The sequence below is a fragment of the Rhinolophus sinicus genome, linkage group LG01 (genome assembly GCF_036562045.2).
Source record: "Rhinolophus sinicus isolate RSC01 linkage group LG01, ASM3656204v1, whole genome shotgun sequence".
Taxonomy (NCBI): Eukaryota; Metazoa; Chordata; class Mammalia; order Chiroptera; family Rhinolophidae; genus Rhinolophus; species Rhinolophus sinicus.
In genome coordinates, this window is record NC_133751.1 from 156,423,183 (window position 1) to 156,444,844 (window position 21,662).

General features: G+C 45.2%; 1 protein-coding gene across 3 annotated transcripts in view; it reads left to right on the forward strand.

Moving 5' to 3' along the window:
* Positions 1-21,662, forward strand: part of GAD1 (glutamate decarboxylase 1) — a 39,584-nt gene that overhangs the window by 2,096 nt on the left and 15,826 nt on the right. For 2 of the 3 annotated variants that reach the window (XM_019727405.2, XM_019727407.2), the window contains exons 3-6: positions 3,111-3,173; positions 8,022-8,180; positions 9,517-9,759; positions 16,074-16,164. In XM_019727405.2, the coding sequence (XP_019582964.1) occupies positions 3,111-3,173; positions 8,022-8,180; positions 9,517-9,759; positions 16,074-16,164 (556 nt within the window). Of the gene's footprint in view, positions 1-2,796; positions 2,861-3,110; positions 3,174-8,021; positions 8,181-9,516; positions 9,760-16,073; positions 16,165-21,662 lie in introns of those variants that run through there. The other variant, XM_019727406.2, reaches the window with a different exon arrangement.

Genomic DNA, 21,662 nt, shown 5'->3' on the forward strand with positions numbered 1-21,662 from the left:
TGAAGGGTCAAAGTGGCAGCGATCCTTGAGGGCTTAGCTGCGAGGGAGATTCCGGCGGGGAGCGCGTTGTTTTTGTTGTCTTGTGTGTGGATTCTTTGCTTGGTGGGACGTCGAGGGTCAGGGTAGGGGACGGTGTGAGGAGCCCGGAGTCCCAGCGGGAATTGAGTCTTCTGTCTCCTGCTTTCGTTGGGAAGAGATTAGACCCCCTCCTTCTTTCCCCCTGCGCTGTGCTTGAAGTCTATAATCAGCGGAAATTTCGACGTTAATTGCAGCTTTTAGAAAACTCGGGGTCCCTAATTGCTCCAAATTTGCGTCGAGCTATTGACGAATGAGGGAGAAGTCAGAGGCGAGAAAGGTGCATAAAATGGTTTGAGATGGAGCCTCGACATTTTAGACAATTAATTACATCTACAAAACAAAAAAGAAAAAAGAGTGGGCAGCATCCTGAGTGATGAGAGGTGGGGAACCAGGAGGAGGCCAGAAGGTTTGCCAGGGCAGGAGAGAGCACCCCTCTCTTTTCTCCCCGGCAGGAGACCTGTCAGCAATTGACATGTCCCAAAGAGGGAGGAAGAAAAGGGGAACTAGATAAGGGGGGGGGGAGGAGATTTATGCTTCCCCACCCCTGGTTCAGTGCGCTTCTCAACCCTTTTCACAATTTGTCTTTAATTCAGATTGATTTCCTACTGTTCTGTGGAGGCATGGGGAAGAGAGAATTGTTTTTCTTTTTCCAATTTGGCTTGAAATGTGCCTCCCCCCAAATCTATCAGCTCCAGAAAATAACCGCCCCCAATTTTCTATATAAGTGGGTCTTAGGGATGGCAGCATGTTTAGGAGGGCTTATTGCTGCGCTTTTATGGCACTTTCTATAAGCTTGAGAAAACGTTGATTGTTTCCATCAATGAAGATGGGGAGTGTTAGAGTGTAAGACCCCTCCCCCCCCAACCCGTTGGCGCTGCCACTGGCTCCCAGGCTGGAGGCCTTGTCTTAAGTCCTTAGGCTGCATTCCAATTCCATTTGCAGCTCCCTCTCCCCGCCCCCCAGGCGAGCTACAATTACCCAACACAACAAAGAGGGGCTCGGGAGAGCCGCCAGTCCTGTGGCACGTGAACCGGGCACGGGCTGCAGAGCTGGTCGGAACAGGCCAGGAGGAACGAGAGGCCTGCTCGCCTTTGTCTGTTGCTACGGTCTTGATGGATTCCTTTTCCAGTCCTCTCAACATTTCCCGCCCCTCTTTTGCTGCCTGGTGAGGCTGGGAGGCCGTTGTGTTCACCCATCCTTGAGTCCTGCACCCCCACTGCCAAGCCGCGCTCCTTCTTCCCCGTGGCAGCCAGAGGTGGAGCGCATGTGCCAAGCCCCAGGTCCGAGACCCAGTAGAGGCTTTGACCTGAGTTTGCACATGGCCTGGCGCGACCGGAAGCCTCCGAGGCAGAGGGAAGATAGTCGAGGACCCAGCCGGGAAAGAGCATGCAGCCACCTGTCCAGAGAACGCTGTCGCTGGTCCCCAACCTCCCAGACTGCACGCTAATGTCGGGCTCTCTGTCCACTCTCTCTCTGTTTTCCAGATTCGTCCTCGCTCTCCCAGCTGGCCTTACTTCTGTGCCCCTGCAAGGTCTCCTAGGAGGTGGCCTTGCCCAATCTGCACAACCATATTCGGCCTCTTGCGCCAAGGACCCCCTCCTTCTTGCTGTCCCTCCTCCCCCTCCACTCGCTACACCAAAAGGGCTCTCTGTTCCTTTTCCCGTCTCTCTTTCCCTTTCTTTCACTGTGGTCCCCAGCTCTGAAAGGCAGAGCAATCAGTCTGAATTCCAATGCCCTATCTGAGTGACCTTGGAAAACTTGCTTAGCCTCTCTGAGCTTCAAGGTTCTTATTTGTAAAATGAGTCTTAGATTAACATTCGTGTTTCATAAGGTTGTTATGAAAATTAGCCGAGATGGGTGTTTAAAGTGGAAGCTCTTTATCGGGTGGAAATAGCTCTTTACCAGTTCGGTGTTATTATTATTAGGGTTTTGCTTTCGCACCGATTTCCTGTCTGTTGCAGGAACTCCATCTGTGACACGCCGTCTCACTGAGTCGCGCTATTTCTTCTCCCCGCTGGGGTTCTGTTGTGCCTCGTTTTAATGGATGTCACTCTCCTTATCGCAGCCAACACTCGTGCAGGGCTGAAGGCACCGGTCAGGGTTGGATGGGGGATGGGAGTGGTTGGAGGAGCTTTGCTCTGAAGGATCCGAAGGGAATTTCACGCTCGGCCCACCACAGCAGCTCACAAGCGGGCTCGGCAGGCACCCCTCAGGCTCCTTGCTGGAAGGTGAACCCCAAGGGCAGGATAGACCCTGAGGGGTTTGAAAATAGGGCAGGGCCAGGGGAAAGGTACCTGATTCCCTTCTCTTTCGCCTGCTCCAGACCCGAGATGTTGAGGGAAGGGTTAATGGGGGGCAGGTTGGGAAGAGGGGGCCGGGGAGGAGCAGTGGGACTGTTGTGTTCCCGACTCCCCGGTCCAACTGAAGAGCAGCCATGCGAGCCCGATCATCTAGTCAAATACTATTTTTCACCCAATTAATTCCTGAACTCTTCCGCGACCCCATTTCATGCCAGTTTATTTTAAGCTGCCACTCGGCTGGAGACCCGCCAAGAAATTATGAGACGTGTTGGTCCCAGATGCCTCTGTGTTCCCTTTCCGGGCTGCTGTGGTTGCCCTTCGAGTTTGCGGGGCAGAGACCAAGGGACAGGGCCTGGCGGGAGGATATTGGGCAATTCCAGCGGCGGAGCGTGACCCTTTGCACTTGGTTAGCCTGCCTCACTCGGACGCTGCCTCCTCCCGGCTCCCTCGCGTGGGTTGCTTGGAGTTCCGGCGAGGCTCTGGTGCGTTGCGTCTCAGAGATACCGTTCTTTCTGTACCTGAAAGTAGGAGCAGGAGGGGTGTGTGAATGGGGACTAGGAGGGCGTGAGTCTGCTCGTCAGCCCACAGATCTGGCTCCTTGCTCCTTTCAGGAAAGCGATTTTAATGAGGAGTACAGGCGAAGACCTGCCCCACCCTCCCCAGAAAACCTTTGCCCTCAACCCTGTCCCTTACGGTTTGAGCCTCACTGATCGCACCTCTCTTGCTTTCTAGCGTATGACACCTGGTGCGGCGTGGCTCATGGATGCACCAGAAAACTGGGGCTCAAGATCTGCGGTAAGTGAAAGGGCCGGCTGGGGCCCGGCAAGGTGGCGCGCGGCAAGCGGGCTTGGAGGGTTTGGGAAAGTGGGACCCACGTGGAAGGAGATCCCGGCTCTTGGGGATGGTTTTTCTAATGTACCTGCAGCCTTGATGCCTGGTGGACACACCCTCCTCTACAGGCCTGGACCCTCCTCTGCCCTCCCCTGACCTGGCCCCAAGGGACCATCTCCAAGGCTTCCGTCCGGGACTACCTGAGACCGTGGGGCTCCCTTTGGGGTGTCTGGGCACCAGAGCGGGAGCACAGCGGCCCCACCCCTGTGCGGCAGCTGGGCTATTCTTGCCCGGCGCAGGGGCGGTTCCAACCCTTATGCTTTGCGGGTGTCTAGAAGGTTTTGTAGAAAAGGTGAACTGGTCTGGCTTTCCTGGCTCGTCGTTATCTGCCTAAGACGGTGGCTGACATGTTGTCCCCCTCCCCTCTCTACCATCGCGCGTTGAAAGTGGCCTCTCTGGCTTGAGATTTTTTTGCCCCGAGATGCCATAACGGATTTAGATTTTGTTCTTTGTGGCCTCGAAGGACAGATTTAGATTTCGTTCTTTGTGGCCTCGAAGGCCAAGAGAAAGGGATAGCCTGCACCCCCGATGGCCTACCTGAGGGAGATGCGGCCGCGCAGGCCGGAGGGTTTTCGGAGCTCGCCTTTGAAGGAAGGGAGGTGAGAGAAAGGGAGGGGGGGCGGGGGGCCGCAAGAGGGAAAGGGGGAATTGGACACAATTTGCCAGAGGAAGCGAAATAGATTTGGGAGCTGGAGAGGAGAACAGCTCTCCGGAGATGTGAGGGTCTGAAATGAAAACGCCCAGGGAATGTAATTTTTTTTTTTTTTTTAAGGAGAAAAGGAGATTTGTTCGAAGGGACACAGCCGAGTGGCTCCGGCTGAACAATGAGGATTTGCTTTCCTTGCTACAAGTCACCGTCTAAAATCTCTAGCCTTATCGGGCCAGAAAATACTGATGTCCCCCGGCAGGCGGGGGAGAGGCGGGGGAAGATTAACGAGGGTCTTATTAAAGAGCCATCCGTCAGCTGCTGTGCGCTGGAGATAGCAGCAGAGCGGACACCAGGCAAACCCGCCCGCCACAGCCCAGGAACGCGCCCCAGAGCCATCAGCCAGAGTGTGTGCTCTGGGCCTGATCTCAGCTTCCCAGCTTTCCTGTGTCCCTGGCCCCAGGGCAGCGGCAGTTTGTGGTCGGAGCAGAGAGGGGCTATTTAGCAGCTTCTGGGAACCATCCTCCCTTCCCTGAGCGGCCTGCTTCTAGGACTCTTTCCCCTGGATCCCGGAAGCAGCATTTACTGTGAAGAAGGGTTGCTCGACTCCACACCTAGCCATTTTCCAAGGAAAACCCCGCCCTGCCTCGGCCCGGGTTTAGCTCTCTCTCCAGCACGCGAGGCCGTGGGGCGAGGCTGGGTCTCCGATCCCGAGGGGCTGGGGCAGCTGGCAGCAGCCCCGGCTTTGTTCTATAAATAGCCCCCTACCCCGCCGCCATTCCACGCTTAATGGCCCGTTCAGCGCCAGGTCCCTTCGGCTAGGCGCTGGGCTTCAGCAGCAGTCATTGTCATGCAGCCGGGCAAGCAGAACTGAGCGAGCCCTGGGCACCCTCTGCAGTAGAGAAGAGGGTGGGGGAGACTTGGGGTGAGGGCTGTTTTCCCTAAGGTCCTGGGCCTGCCAGGGGTGGGGGTCGGGGGCGCAGCCATCGTCCACCCGCACCCCCACCTCCTATCCTCAGCACAGGGGGTACTCCCAGCTTCCCAGACTGCAGGCCCTCGGAGTCTGTGGGAAGAAAAGGTCTAATGACCCCTTTGAGGAAAACCAAAGCGCCCGGAAAGGGTAAAGGAGCAGGAAAGAGTTGAGCTTCTCTGGATCCCAGAATGTGGGTCTCCAAGTTTGCATCAACTTCTTCTGAGGGAGAGCTCTTGGGCGTTTGGGGCTACCACCCTCAGAGAGTTTCTTCTCGGTTTCTACCCCCCACACTAATTTCAGGAAAGTTGCAAAGCACAGTGACAGGAGGAGAGGGCTGGTACTCCATTAAGGGAAAATTGCCTTCTGCTGAAATGCTTGCTTTTGGGGGCCACAGGTTAGGGGGCTTCACGTGAGGTTTGATTCTGAAAGAAAAGAAAACACCAGGAAGATATATTTTCCATACTTTGGACCAATTCATTTTAATCTAGAGGAGGCCAAGTGCAGTCTTTGGTTTTGACCTGAATCCACAGCCCCCTCCACTCCTTTCATCCCAAACTTTCTGTGGCCTGAAGGGTGCCCTCTGTGACCTGACACTATTTGTGGTTGGTTTGACCTTTCACCTTAAAATAGCAGAGGGACTAGACTATGGTCTTCTTCCCACCTCCCGATCCATTGCCATGATACCGCCCCCGTCCCGAAACTTCTTCAGTGCCTTGCCAAGATTCTCCCCCCACCCATTCTCCTACCCCTTCCCTGGAACCCCTGGGAATGAAGCTGCAAGGAAGATCTTGGGTCTCAGCAGTGGTACCCTTAGCTCTGGAAGCAGAATCCCCTGAGAGTAATCAGCTATAAGAAATCCTGGGTCTTGTCAAGAGGTAAAGAGTGGGGTGGCTACCAGCATGGTGGCATGACCCAAATGAAAGGAGATGCAGAGGGTCCTAAGTTCTGACTCTGGGCTCTGCTAAATTCCCAGCGTGTCCTTGGGCCTCCCTCATTTATCCATGCAGAGGTCCCAAACTGGCTGCCAATTATAGCCTCGGCTCTTTTAATTTAGCCCATGCAGTGTGTGTGTGTGTTTAATTTTGTGTCAGTTGCCAACTTTTAAACAGAGACTTCAAATATGCTGTATTTCTGGCTTCTCTTGAAATAACAAAGGTGGAGTAGAGGAGGTCTGGCAGGGCACTGTTAGTTAAAAATCAGAAAAAGAGCCCCTTCCTCTTGGTAGATACAATTCCATACCACAGCTCAGTGAGAACAGGAGGGTTGGGCTTCAGGCCCCATTTCCCCTCTTGGCCATGTGTTTTTATGCCATGCACAGCTCTCTGCTCCACTTGGAAACAACTGGCTCTAGTCAGGTGCTCTCTCATTCCCCACTCTTGCACCCCTCACTGGGCCCTCTAGTCCTTTGAGTTTGAGGGCAGTGTGAGAAACCAGCAGCAGGTTTCCCGCACAGCCCAGAGGTGGAGTCCTAACAGGGCTGCCTCCTCTCCTCCCCTTGCAGCTAGCCAGTGCTACAACCTGACCAAAGCCAACTTCGGCTTCAGCTCTCCTCTGTTTTGCCTCTTTCTTTGCCTCTTAAGAATGTTGAGCTAGGTTGCCAGTTACAGCCTTAAAGTAGGTCCTCACAGCTAGGGTGTAGAGCAAGAGGGAGTACAGTCGGCTTCAGTCTCAGGGACTCTTTGCCAGCAGGGAGGTTGGGGATTTGGGGAGGAATCCCGAAAGCAGGAGAGGAGGTGAGGGAAAGGAGATAAGTTCCATCTTTATATCCAAGTATGGAGTTTTATTATAGTGTATTTCTCCCTTCTGGTGTGCTTTAGAGCTTTAGTGATAAGTGTACAAGGTGCTGGGAGAAGGAAGGATCTGGTGCCTCTGCCTTCCTATTCTTCCCTCCAAAAACAGAGCCCACTCCAGTGTGTGGGAGGACTCTACTCACTGCAGCCTTCCCCCTGCATCCCGCCTTCCTCCACCCCTCACCACTGAATTGCAGTCTTGGGGAAGTACAGTGGAATTCCCCAGATTAACCTGCCTCTCCTTGAACCTCCTGGGACTTTCCTCCAAGCCTGCCTTGTGACTCAAGTGACTCCCCAAAGGATCTTGGTATTTACAAAGACAGCTTTGGGGTCACCAAGAAGCTTAGAACTCTCTTCTGCTTTTCAGTGTGCTGTATTTCGGGCTCAGGGCTAAGATTGAGGCTAAACTGGAGGAGATGCTGAAGGAAGGAGCGGGTCTGCAGGCCCTGAGCCCAGAGGGGATGGCTGGGGGTGCTGAGGAACACTGTGCTCCAAGTTAGTGGAGTCTCCAGCCCTTTTGGCTCAACCTACTTCTCTGTTTGCTGCTGGTGGAGTTTGTACTGATCCCCTCAGACCAGAAAGTCCATTCCTTCCGAGGAGCAGAGGAGAAGTGCTTTGAATCCTACCCTGGGCTCACTAGCTCTATTCCAACATTGGCCACCATCAGCGAAACTGTAAGCTCCTAGAGGGCAGAGGATCTGTCTCATTTATTTTTATAGGTCCCCCATCCTGAATGCTTAGCAAAGTGCTTTTCCACAATAGGTAATTAAATGTCCCCACACATAAGATTTTAAGCTTTGTTAATCTCTTTCTCCAATACCTTTATGCAAGGACAGGGAAAGCTGCACTTCTGGTTTGGGTCAGAAAAACTACACTTACACGGAACCTGTAAGCTGTGCCTGGTTCCCTGGGTAGAGCATCTTCTCCAATCCCCAGTTCTGATCCTCACTCCCTCCTCCCTCTGGTTGCACAACCCCTAAACCCAGTGCTGGCAGCATCCTCTCCAATTACATCCTTCCCTTAAAACCCCATCCGGGGGCTGGTTAGTGGAGTGGAAGCTGTCCAATTGACTTAATCTGAGTTCACTGTCATGTTCAGAGAAGAGAATGGGCTTTGCTTACTGTTTTTCTCTCTTGCATGACTGGGTCTGTGCCACTGATGACACTTGGCACTGCCCCCTCCCCGCCTGAAGGCAAGCAGTGCCAGAGCCCTTATATATAAAATACACTCAGCTTCTCTGGAGAAGTGAGAACCCTGCTTGGAGAGTCAACCTGGCTTAGCAGCTGACCCTCTGAGGCTGGAGTTCAGTGCATTCCCTCTGACCCAGCTTTCTTGTGCTACAGGCTTCTTGCAAAGGACCAACAGCCTGGAAGAGAAGAGCCGGCTTATGACCGCCTTCAGGGAGAGGCAGTCCTCCAAGAATCTGATTTCCTGTGAAAACAGTGACAGGGATGGCCGCTTCCGGCGCACAGAGACCGACTTCTCTAACCTGTTTGCTCGAGGTAATCCCTCCCCACCCTTTCTTTCCCCCATCACCACAGCCCAAGTGCTATCGAGTAGGTCCCCTATTTCAGTTTCTTGACTTTTTCCTGAAATTTTACTTGTTTTACCAAAAATGTCATTGCTTTCCCTGAACCATCATGAAACTACTTTTCCAACATTTGAATCCCTCCTTCCTTAGTGCCCAGGTCTCCATTGTTTTGGAAGTTGGATGAGGGCAGTCAATAAAACAGTCAACTCTAAAGACAATTGCAGGGACAAATATGGATTCATAGAATCTCAGAATCTGAAGGACTGTTACATATTAAAAATCCATAATTCCCTTAATAGCATTTATCCTCCAAGGTTGGCAACAGCAACAACAAAATCACCCTGTGGGAAGCTGTATGGCTGGGCCTCAGGACCATGTGCTGTCCTGAAACTCATTTTCCTTTTGGAGATCTTTCACTAATTACTGCTGCACCCACATCACTGGTTTTAGAAGGTGCTTTCCCAGGCTCTCTCTCCCAAACAGCTCAAAGGTAAACCTACCATCCCCTCCTTTCATTAACTCCTCACAGGCCAGACAGGCCAGACCAGATCAGTAAATAAGACTTCAGTAAACCTCAGATTATCCAGGGAATAGACACAGAGCATCATGTATAGCCAAGCAGTGCTTGAGCTATGGATGACAGCCTCATTTGGGGACCTCTACAACTTTCCTCCCTAATCCCTGTGACTGACTCTGCCTAAGTGAGGCAGTAATCCAAAGTCACCTGCAGACATCCCAAAGTTCAGGCCCAAAAGGATGAACTCCCACCTTCCTGAGTCCCATCTTCCAGTTCTAGTTTCCTGTCTAAGGACACCACAGAGGACCACCCTGTTCAGGGGAAACCTCAGCTTCTACCCATAGAGGCTTTACCTCCGCCATCAACAGATCAAGCACATCATGACACAAACCAAAAGCCTGGTGTCTGAATTGGATGTACAGGGACACACCTGGTACCAGGGGGCAAGATAGTAGCCCCCTCCATCACACACCTGACAGGTGCCCCGTCAGTCTTCAAATGGACAACTGCAGTGGCAGGCTGCTCATGGCCTCTCAAAACACTCTATTCCGTTGGTGAGCAGCCCAACTATCAGAAAGCCTGTGAACCCCCAGAAAGTGTATGCAAAACTTCTGTGTATATGCATATAGGCATTTTTCTGAGGAGATGGTACCTCAGATTCTCAATACATACCCTGGAATGAAATTAAGCCTATAAAGATATCATAGCTGATGTTAGGGATTTCTGAGCATAGGAAAGCCAGATATGAGTCAGGTGATAACCACTTGTTGGCTTTCCCCGACCCCCTCAGATCTGCTTCCGGCTAAGAATGGGGAGGAGCAAACTGTGCAGTTCCTACTGGAGGTGGTGGACATACTCCTCAACTATGTCCGCAAGACGTTTGATCGCTCCACCAAGGTGCTGGATTTCCATCACCCACACCAGCTGCTGGAAGGCATGGAGGGCTTCAACTTGGAGCTCTCCGACCACCCTGAGTCCCTGGAGCAGATCCTGGTTGACTGCAGAGACACCCTGAAGTATGGGGTCCGCACAGGTAAGGGTAAGAGCCAGGTGGACATGCGGTGGCACCCTTAACCCCGCACCACACCCTTGCCAGTTGTGAGGATGCCGAATTCATGTTGAAGGAGAAACACAAACCTAGTGAGGGAAGGCAGCAAAGTGATCAGTGACCACACAACGACCTCGGGCAGTGACAGTTAATGGAAGGCTCCAACCCTGGCAAAAGCCCATCGTCATTTATTGTTGTAAAAGTAAATTTAAAAGATATACAGATACATGGTGCTATGCAAGTTCTGTCTAAAGAGTTTTCATTCTTGCTTTTAGGCTACTCACAACCTGAAGAGAACAGAATGACCCATTCCCCACTTCTTTTCTCTCCTCCATTTTCATGCTTATTTCATTCTGATAAACCTTATCCTTGCCTGCCCCTGAAATTGGAGGGAATAGGGCCCATTTCCCTCCCTTTCAATATTAGTTTCCTAGGGCTGCTGTAAGAAATTACCACAAACTGGGTGACTTAAAACAACAGAAATTTATTCTCTGCCAGTTCTGGAGGCTAGACATTCAAAATCAAGGTGTCTGCAGAGCTATGCTCTCTCTGAAGACTCTTGGGGAGGATCCATCATTGCCTCTTCCAGGTCTTAGTGGTTGTGGGTATTCCTTGGCAGGTAGATAGAAGCGTGATTCCGATCTTTGCCTTCACCTCACGTGGCATTCTCCCTGTGTGTGCGTGTCCAAATTTCCCTCTTCTTATGACACTAGCTTTTGGATTAGGGCCCAACCTAATCCAGGATGGCCTCCTCTTAACTTGATAACATCTACAAGGACCCTATTTCCAAAAAAAGTCACCTACAGGAACCAGGGGTTAACACTTGAACGTATGTTTTTGAGGGACACAACACTTCTTGGCTAGGCCAAAAAGCCTCTCCTCTCTCTCTCTCTCTCTCTCTCTCTCTCTCTCACACACACACACACACACACACACACACACACACACACACACTTCACGTCCTATGCCTATCTCTGGGGTTTAGACACCCTGAATCACCGAATCCTATCTCCAACTGGAAGCCCTAGAGGATGTCCTCTTGCCTCCTTTTCAGGTTACAGAACCCTCTCTAATCAGCACTCCTGGCCAAAGTGGTTGCTTTCCAATTGCCTCACATTCAAGGACTTTTTGGATCTCAGACTATTTCTCAGCGTTGGAGTGAAACAGTGGTTTTTCCTCCCTACTGTCTTTCTCCACTACAGTCTGGCTTTCCTAAGCAGTTGGCTAGATAGATTTACAGGAATTCACAGTCCATGGCATAGTTGCCAGTGCAGGGGAGCGCCTGAGGCCACAACTGTTAGCCCCTTGGTTTTTTTTTCTGTTTGTTTTTTCTTTTTCTTTTCCGTCTCTTTATTATCCCTCTCACTCTTCCTAGTCATTGGAAAGTATGACTGGGAAGATTGGTGGGGATAGAATTGAGTAAGGCTATCAGATGTCAAAAACAAAGTGTTGCAATGAAATAATGAAGCTGGCTAAAAAGGCCTTTTGTGAGTATTACCTCCCACTTTTGTATTTTTTAATTTTTTTGACATTCAATATTATTTTATGTTAATTTCAGATGTACCTCATAGTGGTTAGACTTCATATAATTTAAGAAGTGATCCCCCTGACTAGTCTAGTACCCACCTGGCACTATACATATTTTTTACCATATTATTGACTATGTTCCCTATGCTTTACTTTACATCCCCATGACTATTTTGTAACTATCAATTTATACCGTGTTTCCCCCAAAATAAGACCTCGCTGGACCATCAGCTCTAATGTGTCTTTTGGAGCAAAAATTAATATAAGACCCAGTATTATATTATATTATATTATATTATATTATATTATATTATATTATATTATATTATATTATATTATATTATGTAAGACCCAGTATTATATTGTATTATATTATATTATATTATATTATATTATATTATATTATATTATATTATATTATATTATATTATATTATATTATATTATGTTATATTATATTGTATTATATTATATTATATTATACCGGGTCTTATATTAATTTTTGCTCCAAAAGACTCATTAGAGCTGATGGTCCGGTTAGGTCTTATTTTTGGGGAAACATGGTACTTCTTAATCCCTTCATATTTTTCACCCTGCCTCCCAACCCTTCTCCCATGTATCCACCAATAAATCTAGTACTCATGTGATACCATACATAGTTATTTCAATGTTATTGACCTCAGAGCATATTCCTTATGCAATACCCTACATCCCATGACTAATGTGTAACAACCAATTTGTACTTCTTAAACCCTTCCCCCTTTTCACCCCCTCCCCCAACCCTCTCCCATCTGGCAACCATCAAAATGTTCTCTGTATCTATGAATTTGTGTCTGTTCTGTTTTATTTGTTTGTGTTGTTCTCTAGATTCCACATTAAACAAAATTACATCTGTCTTTCTCTGTTTGACATACTCTACTCAGCACAATACCCTGTAGGTCCATCCATGCCGTTGCAGATGGCAAGAACCCACTCCCTTCCATGGCCAAGCAACATTTCATTGTATATATGTACCACCTCCTCTTTATCCGTTCATCCATCGGTGGACACCCAGGCTGCCTCCCTCCACCTCTAAGCCATTGTAAACAATGTTGCAATGAACATATAGAAGCACCGGTCCCCTCGAAGTAGCATTTTGGGTTTCTTTGGATAAATACCCAGAAGTGGGATTGCTGGGTCCCTTCTTTGTCTCTTGTTATAGTCTTTGTTTTAACGTCTATTTTGTCTGGTATAAGTATTGTGACCCCAGCTTTTTTTTCGGTCTCCATTTTCATGAAATATCTCAAAAGGCATTTTTAAATAAAGAATCACAAACAGCTTTTTAGGTTTGCCAACACCACTGGAATAAGTGTAGCTTCTCTGAATAACTGCAGGGTAGACAAGAGTTAAATTGTATTATAAAATCTGGGTTTGATTTTTAAAGAAAAGCACATTTATCAAGTTAGTTACATCTCACCTTGATCCGATGGCTAACCCATTCCTGATGGAGATCAAGTAGTGTTATTTGGCTGAATTAAAAAAGTCAGACTTCTCCATATATGTTTTAGCTTAACTTGCGTTGGTCCAGTGTTTTTATTTTGTCTGGTCACTCTATATAAACTTTCTCAGAGATGAGACCACGTAAATTTATCATTAAAGCCCAAAATAGTGTTGTTTCTTGAAGAAAAATACATGGATTTGTCATAATAGCAACTCACATTGCCTATAAAACTGAAGCATCACATGGTTAGAGAAGCATGGACTCTTATTAGTCCAGTGTATAAATCCACTTAGGTATTCACCCTGCAGTCATTCACTCCTGTTCTTCAGAGCAGCTTCTGGGAGAAGACATTTGCACCTAGAGAGTGTAAAAGCTTTGATCCTGGCAAAGTGTACTGTGGCTGCCACGTGAAAACAGCCCCTGGGTACTGGTCTCTAATTTAGATGTAGATACCAGAACAATAGGGTAAACCCCTCAGGTAGCTGCACACAGTGGAAGATATTTTTTAAAAAGAAAAAAAAAAGAGTATTAATGCTAAGCCAAAATAATGTATTGGGTTTTAGTAGTGAAAACATACAGATCTAGGTACAGTCTATGAAGGGATGATGATGGCCTTTAGAGATTTCTCTATAAGTTAGCAAAGACTTCTGAAATAAGAACCAATAAATATAGATTCTCCATGAACTGAGACAGATACTAATCAGCCCTCAGTCACAGTAAATATGTCAACTGTCTTCATTTTTCTTTTTAACTTTTTGTTATGGAAAAATTTAAACTTATACAAAAGTAGAATAGTATAATGAGCCCTATATACCTAATATCCAGCTTCAACTATTGTCAACTTTTGCCAATTGTTTTTCACCTGTCCCCCAGCCCACTCCCTTCTCTTCTATATTATATAAAAGTAAATATTATTTTATCTATAAATATTTTTCACCATCAAGGGCTTTTTAAACAAACGTAACCACAATAACATTATAACATCCAAAGCCCCACAAATTTACAGTTCCTTAATATCAAGTATTTAGGCAGTGTTCAAATTTCCAATTGTCTCATGAATAGCAGAATGTTTTGTTTTATTTTATTATAATTCATTTGAGTCAGGACTCAAATAAGTTCCTCACATTACAATTGCTTGATATGTCTCTTAATCAAAACAGATTTCCCTTTCCATCTCTCTTTTTCTTCCTTGAAGTGTATTTATTCAAAAACTTTACTTTAAAAAGTTAGTCTTTCTTTCTCCCCCTACCCGACTGTCGGTCATGCACTGCTCGGCACCATATCTATCGTCTGTTATTTTCATTGAATATAGAGAATTGAAGTTGAAATTTAAACTGGGTCACCTTGTTACTTGATAGAAATTCTGGTAGAAGATTTTTGGGGCATAAGGCTGTAGTCATAAGAGAAAAGTAAGGTTTTAGGGCACTTTGTGTTCTTTATATTTTAATGGACGAGGTACTGCTTTACTTCTGTTTGAGGGCCTTTGTGTCACTCTGTCTTTGACCATCTTTTGTCTCTCTCAGGCCACCTGGTTTTGATACATTGTCAAATGGTGTGATTGTATATATTTATGATTCAGTCCTGTCTTTTTTTTTTTTTTTTTTTTTTTTTAAGTAGGGCACAGCTCAGAGTGGCCCATGTGGGGATCAAACCGGCAACTTTGGTGTTATTAGCACCACGCTCTAACCAACTGAGCTAACCAGTCACCCCTCAGTCCTATCTTAAAGCGAAAGATTTGTTGTTAAAAGTTTTCAAATGGGTATTACATGTATTTTTAAAATAGATTTCAATAAAATTTGTTTTGTTCCAGGAGATTCATAGATTCTGTTGACACTGGGCAAAGTAAAGGAAAATGGGCTAGTTTAAGCTTCTTAGAGTAGTCTATTCGAATGTCTGGAATCTGGCTCCATCCTTACACTATGCTTACTGTTTAGCTTCTTTTATTCTTTCTAAAGATCAGTATTATGTTTTAATGACTCTTAAGAATGCAGGGATTGGAATATTCTGATATGAGAAGTCATAGCCCAGGTGTTCTGAATGAGTCCCCATCCCATAGAGGGAAGAACAGATATTCTCAGAGAGGGGACGTAGACCAGGAACACTGAAACACTAGCTTTCTGACAGTTCTTTCAGAGGAAAAGCAATTTCCACTGGAAACACAGCAGTCAGCATATCTTTCTAACACCAGTTCTATGTCATACACCCCTAGATAATCTATGGCGCCGACTCCTTCGGGACAGCAAAGCCAGGCCTGCTGATGTGGGGTTGAGTTTTCCCGTGAATGCCAACTTGGCCAAAACTTGGCAACAAACATGAATTTGCTGAGAAAAAAACCGTGAAAGCATACACTGCGTAGCAAAGGGCTTTAGAGTTACTATATAGTAATAACAATTATTTTACCAACAACTCAATGAGATATGAGGCTGTGTCTGCATCTGTTACACAGAAGAGATGCCAGGTCACCTCAGCAATAAATTTAGTTTAATGAAAGATTTGTTACATACCGTGTTTCTCCGAAAATAAGACCTAGCTGGACCATCAGGTCTAATGCGTCTTTTGGAGCAAAAATTAGTATAAGATCCGGTCTTATTTTAGTATAATATAAGACCGGGTCTTATAATATATAATATTATATTATAATATAATACCTGGTCTTATATTAATTTTTGCTCCAAAAGATGCATTAAAGCTGATGGTGTGCTAGGTCTTATTTTCAGGGAAACAGGGTATATAGGTAAGACACCCCAATGCCTAACAGCATATTTGACCACCACGGAGACCCAGAGAGTGATGGCATGCCCTCAACTGGTACTTTCCCCAGGCTTGGTTTGGTCTGCAATGCCATGAACTCTGTGGCCTGTAGCCTCTCCTCCATCAGTAAACCTTGATTTTGGGGGATTAAATCCTTGGGATGTTAAATTAAAACTTGAAACATTTATGGAGAAAATCAGGACCACTACGTCCTGATTCGTAATTAAAAAAATATAGCAGGGGAGTTCATCCAGAAATCAAATAAGATATCAGAAAGATTACTAGTTTCATGACATTATTTTTGTGGTTTTTTTAAATTTAAAAGCATTATGCTTTAGAAACATATGAGTTTGTGGGACACCATTAATGCTAAACATTTATATAGGGTGAGTCAACCTGACCTTCATTTTCTATATTTTTGGGCAGCCCTACTAGATAGACCGTTGGAATGGAGTCCCCATCCCAGTGGTCTAGTAGAACAGGCCTTTGCTTTGAAGATAGCTGGGTTTGCCTTGATGCTTGCCTGTTACTCACCTCTCTAGGTCATCCTCGATTTTTCAACCAGCTCTCCACTGGACTGGATATCATTGGTTTAGCCGGAGAATGGCTGACATCAACTGCCAATACCAATATGTAAGTGCCTCGTATTATTTTCATATCAGCAACCATGGTATATGATTATGGCTTGTTACCTTAAAGGTCCAATTCCAATTGTTCTATAATAATTTTATTACAGTTGCCCTAGTCATCTTTTCTCTTAAAATCTTTTAGGTTTATCAGTTCTAACTTAATAGTAGATAATCAATAAACTATTTTAATTGAATAATGCAATTGAATTAGAGCATGGTGATGAGAAATAATAACTCTAGCCTTCAATTTAGTGTGAATTTTATGTTAAAAGACTCCATATTTCTTAATGATGTATCTAAACAGGTCATGTTTTGGAGTATGATCTTGGTCCATCCAAGCAATGTCTATCGAAGCACATTGGTCCTTATTATTTAGGTCAGATTTCCTTTATAAATACAGCTTCCATAAAGCCACAAACTAATTTTATCAACCTATTGCTTAATTAAAACTTCCAAAACACAATTACAAGTTGATGGAGGGTCAGCATAGCCTACTAAGTACTTTTTCCTCCCAACACTATGAAAATGTTTTACCACTCTCTATGCGCCCAGACAATGGCACCACATTCTATTACAGTATCCAAGGGGAAATAATGAAACACATTTCTGACAATAATTTCAAAATAATTACATAAGAATTGTATGGGTTTTAGCCACTGTGGGAATATTTAGAAAAATAATCATCTACTTTTTAAGTTTATGGTAAAGTAGGTTTGTACAATGAAGTTAGGTGAAAGGGTGGTATTAGTTAAAATGAGAAATTCCATTTGACATCAAGATAGAATGTAAGTTATTAAAATTCAAGGTATTCTATTTTTCTTACGCTACTTCCAGCGACAAAACCTCATGGGGCACTTGAAAATTACATTTTGATTCGTGTGTTTTCCAAAGCTGTTTAATACTATGACTCAAAATACTTAACTACATTCAGAAAAGTTTCTATTAATTAAGGATTCTTGCTTTGTTTGCTAATTTAAAACAACGACAGACTTTCAAAACAGATGTGACAAGTAAAGCCTTTAGGGCTAAAAGGCGTAAAAGAATAAACTGATTGAAATTGGGAATGGTTTTCATGCTCTCTGCTTGCAAGTCATGGTTAACTTCGTGGAGTGTCCTTATTGGACCACCGAGGCTGCGAAGGGCAGAAAGGAATTCAGATCAAAGATACAATTGCTTGTATGGTGTCCTCAGACAAAAAACTCACCTTCGCAATTTTTACTATAGTATGATTTGTGAGAGAAAAGTATATCAGCAACCAAAGACATCATAATGTACTAATTATAACTTGAAAAGACACCAATGCTTAATTGGAGCATCCCATTAAGGAACAATTTTAATTAGAAAGTACAACTTTTAAAAAAATTTAACTATTTGGGAAATAAGTTAGAAAAATTGAGTAAAAACCTCGTCTCCATTAAGAGCCAAATACGCATCTTAATATAGGCACTGAATTCACCCAGCACCTCTAAGTGTGTATTCTGTAGGCTTCTCGACTGTAATTACCTAATATATATAGCCTAATATCAAGGTAAATAAAAGGAACCCAACCCTTTGAATCATTTATGACCAGATATTCTCCTAAAAGGCTTTTCTTCAACCAGAAAGAGCTCACAAATTCTCATTTTTCTGTTTGTGTTCATAAAATCAAAGTCCCCTACTCCTCCCTTACCTCAGCTCAACCATGAGACACTAAAATATATCCCAGCCATCCGAGGTCAAGGCCAGTCCAACTAAATGGCACATAGTAATTGCAGCTGGACTGAACAATGGACATTTATAAAATATTATCCGATTCCAACGAGATCGATAGAGAAGGCTATTTAAAATAGTGAAATAGTTTCTGTCAGTTCTGGAGACAAGGCATTGTCTGAAGATGTAATAACTATTATCTAGAAATTGTTCTAAGCCAGTTCTCCTGGAAGATCATGAAATGTGGTAGCGCTGTCAGGAGCTCATGCAGAAATTTGCTCCCTTGTGACAGTTTCTTCTCCAACTGGGAAGAGTGTTCAAAATAAGTCTGGGGAAAAAAATGAGAAAAGGCTCTTTCTTTGGCACAGTAGAATTTAATTAGCGATATACTCATTTTTTTTTGACCTGCACTATCATTGAGTTTAGGTGGTATTGGTAATAGAAAATAATAACTATGTTCCTCAGTATAGTCTTTTTAGAAGAACTATCCAAAATCCTAATTCAAGTAGCAAAGTGTTAGGTATCTGACAGAATAAAAAGAACATTTATGTTCACCATCTATACTTGCCTGTGCATATATCTTTGAGATATATTCTTCCAAGCAAGGACCCTGTGAAGATCCAAAGAAAATTTCACAAATGTGTAGCTGTCCATGGCGTCTACAGCTCTTTTCTTCCAAAGCGGCCACCAAGCACAACTGTGCAGGTTGAGCGGTGCCCACGTGTGAAAAACAGCCTACCCCGTGAGCGCCTGTGTACAATACATAATCTTTATGATAAGATCTATCACAGCCCTCTGTTATGAGGTTACGATTTCAACTATCTAGTGCTTGATTTTCGTAGCAATTACACAGGAGAAATTTTCTAGGGCGTTGTCAGTCATTTAATACCACTAGGCAGGTTGCTAGAGGAGCCTGCAGTAAGCAGTTCTCTTTTGTCATAGAAAAGCAGCTGTGATGCAAAGGACTTGGAATTCTGACTCTGAAACATACTAACTGAGATCATAAAAGATCACTGATTTTCTCTAAACCTCAGTTTCTTCTTCAGAAAAAATGGAGGATAATCTTATCCATCCTACAGAGTGGTTCTGAAGACTACAAAAGGCACCAGTCTTAAGTACTCAGTGTATGCAAGGTGCCTTGCACACACCTAGGAAAGGCAGCCACCCCTCACGTCACTGTTGCCATTCGAGAACCCCTCCCTTCAGCCTCTCAGCTCTTTTGTTTCTGTCTCTTATCATCTCTGGACATCAGAGGGTCTCACTAAGCTCCCCTTGGGTGCTTTAGCTTTTAAGGTGAAGATAGGCCACCTGCCACACCTGTAAAGAGGGGAAATCTAAGAGGAATGTCAAGATAGGGAGTCAACATAGAAAATTATTTCTTTCTCTCATGAAAGAAGTTTCCACTTTAGCGGTCACTAGGGACAAATTGCTTGTGCCTTTCTGATGCACACTATAGCACGCAGCTCTCATCCTCAGTCTCCTGATGGTGCAGGCTGGTTGCTGGAGCTCTAGCATCACTTCTGTGTTTCAGAGCTCAGGACGGAGGGAGAGAGAGGGAGAGATAGAGGAAGGAAGGGCAAAGGGGAATATATTCTTTCCTTCTCAAAAACTTTAGAAGCTCCACACAACATTTCCCATAGCATCTCTTTAGCCGCTGCTAAGTGTCATGGCCACACCTAGGGAAGCTGGAAGATGTAGTCTTTAATCTGGGTGAATTGCCACTCCTAATAAAATTGAATGAAGCAAGAAAAGATTGATACTGTTTAGCAACCAGCAGACTCTGCCACAGAGAAATACAACTTTTTAACAATTTGCCTTGGTTCTGAGTGAGAATCCCACTGGGAAGGTGAGTTGAGTCACTGAAAAAGGTCTAACTCACTACCCTACTCAGAATATACAAAGGCTCAGAAATCTCCTTTAGTGTCACTTCATGAATGTCACCAATGGAGTGTTTTAAATCCTTATTTCCAATCCCATGTTCTTATGCTTCAACCCAGAGCTTTTTGCAGGTTTAGTTTCTTCTACTCTGATTTTGAAATATAATCTTGTCCTCTAACTTTAGCATCTAACCAGCTTCTTCTGCATCCATATTTGACCTTTGATCTTTTGACTATCTGCTTTCATCTGTCATTTAGGGAGGGGGCACCTAACCTGGAGTCCAGGTTGCAAAAGGAGAGTCTCCTACAATTGTATGCCAAATGATGTGCACGTCCTCACTTTCTTCCTGGAGAGAGGGACCATAGCTTTCTTAGGAATCCCAAAGGATCTGTGACCCCAATTAAGCTAAGAACCATTGCTGTCAGGTGAGCTTCAAGGGCTGTAAACACGGCTCAGGATAGGAAGGCAGGGTCACAGAAATGTCAGTTGCAGGGAGCACCATATTAGCCCATGTGTCAGGCCTGGCTGGGGATGGACAGCCATAGAGCAGTCTGTCTGCTGCCAGGACAGGATGTCAGAACTGAGGTCATGAATCAAGATAAGCTTGGTCTTAGCTGTGGAATAACTGGCCCTTGAGGCCCAGGCAGGGACTGTCAAACAGGATGCAGCTGAAGCTAAGAACCGGATGCTGGGTTCACCCTCTTAAGCTTCTTCCTCAAGGTTGGGAATGGTGTCATCATATCTTTGTCTCTTCAGGACGTAAGAGGCCACCTGGCAGAGAATAGTCATCTAATAAGTATTTGTTGAACAGAACTGAAAGGAAGGTTTAGGAATTGGGTACCTGGACAAATAAGGAACCTAAACAACATGAGATCAGATAGTCCCATGACTGAAAGTTCTAGATTCTTTCTCCTAATCTTGAGCATAATGACCATGCTCTTTCCTTTAAGGGGGAAGACTAATTCTAAGACTAAACCTGGGGCCTAAATTGATTCAAATCATGAAGTGGACCAAGCTCCTGGCCTTCAGTCCCATCCCTTCTCCTTCCTCCCTTTCCCATGTGGTTCCTGCCTGGCCATCTAACACTGACATGACTCCAACTCAGCTTTCATCCCATCCTTGATAAGGTTCTGATATTATGGTGTATGATTCCATTTGTTCCATGCCTCATCCCAGAGAGCCTTCTCATTTGGTATTCTGAGATTCTAGCGCACACACAGCCACCAGTACCTATTCACCATGCAAACATTTTTGCCATTTCAACATCTCCAAAAATCAATGGCACTGTTAACACATTTGTTCAAGAATGGTTAGAAGCCCATCATGAGTTTGCCTCTTGGAACACTCAGCAGCACAGGCTAAACCAGGAATCCTTTCTTCTTCTTCCTTCATCAGGCCATCAGACATGAGGGAGTGTTGGTTGCTACGGTGATGGGGCTCAGAGCAGAACCAAAGCATGATTGTGACCTCCAGAGGTGATGGTAACTGAACACATGATTTCCGAGGGTCTTCCTCCTAAATTTCAAGGGTTCTTCTGAGGAAATGGACATGCTCATTTTGGGAACAAAATTCTACCAACAGACATATCCTGAGCATCTTCCAGGATCTTTTTGTCCTCTTTTACCACTGTGTGATTAATTTGATTGCTTTTTTCCTCCATGATTAAAACTTAGCTTCATGTGTGTCTTATGTACAATTGTCATTTCATCCTTTCAAATAGCTCTTCTAAATCATTAAGCCAGCAAGGATTCCCATTAGTCTTCAGCATTGGCATTCAGCCCAAACACCCTAACCAATGATAAAGTCTTCCCCTATCACTTGGCTGAGTCAATCCAGGCGTTTCTCTTTAGTGAGCATGGTCTGACCCGAGCCCATAAACTCTAATGCTTAAGAAGGTCAAGCAAAAAGAAGACATACAAAGAACCTCAGAGTCAG